Source organism: Crocuta crocuta, unplaced genomic scaffold (assembly GCF_008692635.1).
Source record: "Crocuta crocuta isolate KB4526 unplaced genomic scaffold, BGI_CrCroc_1.0 scaffold241, whole genome shotgun sequence".
In the NCBI taxonomy this organism is placed as follows: Eukaryota; Metazoa; Chordata; class Mammalia; order Carnivora; family Hyaenidae; genus Crocuta; species Crocuta crocuta.
In genome coordinates this window covers 589,676-592,541 of record NW_027527807.1, presented here as the reverse complement: position 1 = coordinate 592,541, position 2,866 = coordinate 589,676, and the positions used below count along the sequence as shown (strand labels likewise).

Below are 2,866 nucleotides of genomic sequence, written 5' to 3'. Positions count from 1 at the left end.
AAAGTTGCCTAAAATAAAATTACGCCAGGAGGCTAAAATAAAGGGATATAAAAAGATGTTTAGGTAAATGCTAACAAAAAGAAGCTGGTGAAGCAATCTCAGTATGACACAAAATAGAATCCAAGACAAAAAGCATCATAAGGGACAATACTTCCTATGAATAAGGGAGACTGTACAGGAAAGTCAAGAAACTGTGGGCCACTAGAATGCTCGTCATTGCCAACACATAATGTCTTTGGCATGTAGCCACCTTAAAGGACCCAATTTCATTTTCTTGTGTTGACCTATACTCACCTTGGCAAGCTTCAAGTGTGCTTAGATAAATTGGATTCTATTAAAACTGTGAACTTCTATTCAGCAAAATACACTGGAACAAAGACGCAAGTCAGAGTGGGAAAAGAAACCTGCAATACTTATGTCCAAGAACTGGAACTCTCACACACTGATGGTGGGAATTTAAAATTTGTACGTTGACGTTAGAAAACTCACTTGGCAGTGTCTACTCAATCTGAGCATACAATCCAGTAACTGCGCCCGGAGGTATATATCCGGTATTCGCGCACATGGTACCAAAAGATATGCTTAAGAATATCCATTACTCGGGGCACCTGGATGGCTCAGTCCGTTAAGCGTCCGACTTCGGCTCAGGCCATGATCTCACGGTTCGTGGGTTTGAGCCCCACATCGGGCTCTGTGCTGACAGCTAGCTCAGAGCCTGGAGCCTGTCTTCGGATTCTATGTCTCCCTCTCTCTCTCTGACCCTCCCCTACTCATGCTGTCTCTCTCTCTCTCAAAACTAAATAAAACATTAAAAAAATTTTTTTAAAAAGAATATCCATTACAGCATTATACCTAAGAGGCAAAAACTGGAAACTCGCCTCAAATATTCATCAAGAGTAAAATGGATAAAGATAGTAATATTCACACAACGGAGTACAACACAGCACATCAATAAACTGATGCTGTACAACGAACACGGATGAATCTCACAAAGTGTTAAATGAAAGACACAGAGGACTGCACATTGTGAACTTCTATTGATACAAAGTTCACAAAGAGGCAAAATTCACTGTTCAAATCTGGGGGTAATGGTGCCTCTGGAAAGGAGGAATGGTGTAGTGCTAGAAGGCGGCATTACGAGAGCTTCTGGGAGGGGAGCAATGTCCTATACATGGGTCCGTTCGTTGTTTAAACAGGTGCACATACTTTGTGAAAATTCACCATGAAGTTTTGGGGATTTCTCTGAATGTAGATCATCTGCTAACAAACAGGTTTTTTTTCATTGCAGTCCAAGATTATGTGAAAGCAGAAAATCCAAACCTTCAGTTTTATGCCAAATCCAATATACTGCTGCCCTTTTACGCCTTATTAAGGATTTTATCTCTTTCTACGCTTAGCTCGAGGCTCCCAAGCCTCTCACCATGAATGCCCCCTGCTTAGATCTGACGTGTACACGAGTGAGGAGCTGCATGTACTTTTGTTTTTTTTTAATGTTTTATTTATCTCTAGGAGAGAGAGACAGAGAGAGAGAAAGTGTGAGCAGGGGAGGGTCAGAGAGAGAGGGAGTCAGACTGAAACAGGTTCCAGGCTCTGAGCTGGCAGTCAGCACAGAGCCCAACGCGGGGCTCGAACCCACGAACCGCGAGATCATGACCTGGGCGAAAGTCGGTCGCTCAACCGACTAAGCCACCCAGGCGCCACCATGTACTTTTTAGAAATGCATGTGAACTGATGCTATTACTGGTGATTTGGCTTCCTTTCAGATGTGACGTGTAACATCAAGAATGGCAGGTGCAAGCAGTTTTGTAAACTGGATGCTGAGAACAAGGTGCTTTGCTCCTGCACTACTGGGTACCAGCTTGCAGAGGATCAGAAGTCCTGTGAACCAGCAGGTGAAAAGCTCAATGTGGTAGTGTTGTTTTTTTTAAGCTGGGGGGGAGGGTGCATTCTCCAAATCTATATTTGAACCTTCAGCATTTTAACTAGCCTACGTACTTTTATAATCCCTACTTTTTTAAAAAATAATTTCGGTGTTTTGTTAATTACAGGTAGACAACTCTTTTCCTGATATTATCTTTTTAATGTTCATTTTTGTTTGAGAATGAGAGAGAGAGAGAGAAAGAGGGAGAGGGAGAGAAGGAGCGAGGGAGAGAGAGAGAGAGAGAGATCACATGAGCCAGGGAGGTGCAGAGAGATGTGGGGACAGAGGATTTGAAGCGAGCTCTACACTGACAGCAAAGAGCCCGATGCGGGGCTTGAACTCATGAATCGTGAGATCGTGATCTGAGGCGAAGTCCAATGCTCAACCAACCAAACCACCCAGGCAGCCCTCTCTTCTGAAATCATAGAAAAGATCAGTAGCTTGGATAATTTTCCAAACTGCATAATCAATTTAAATAGAAACTCTGGCTTCAATCTGAATGCTTCACTGTGCCCATTTTTTTCCTTCTATATCATGAAGCAATTGATTTATAGGATTTCTATATATTTGTAATTAAGCAACTCAAATTAATGTAGTAACCCGAGACCACGAAAGGTACACAAATGATGTACCAATAGGCTTCTAGTACACGGAATAGGGAATATAAAGCAGGACCCTGCCAGGGTGTGGCCGGCTTGCTCTGGTAAAGTTGTTTCCTATCCCTGGGTGTCGAGCAGAATTTACGTGCTTGGACATCTGAATGGTTCTAACAACCATCTGGTACAAGTTGTGCCAGGCTGGTTCGCACTGTCCATCTATACGGCAGTGAACGAAACCATATTTCCCAGTCGTGTCGGCCAGGCCACCACGCTGACAGCTGACTGGTGTACTCAGAACACCTCCACTCCATGCTCATACTGCTCTTCTCTGAAAACGAAAGCACGA

At 43.3% G+C, this 2,866-nt stretch overlaps 1 protein-coding gene across 1 annotated transcript in view; it reads left to right on the top strand.

The window, feature by feature from the left end:
* The window catches only part of F9 (coagulation factor IX), a 32,181-nt gene that overhangs the window by 16,339 nt on the left and 12,976 nt on the right, over nucleotides 1-2,866 (top strand). Inside the window, exon 5 of the mRNA XM_077773902.1 lies at nucleotides 1,764-1,909. Coding sequence (XP_077630028.1) covers nucleotides 1,764-1,909 — 146 coding nt within the window. The remainder of the gene's footprint in view (nucleotides 1-1,763; nucleotides 1,910-2,866) is intronic.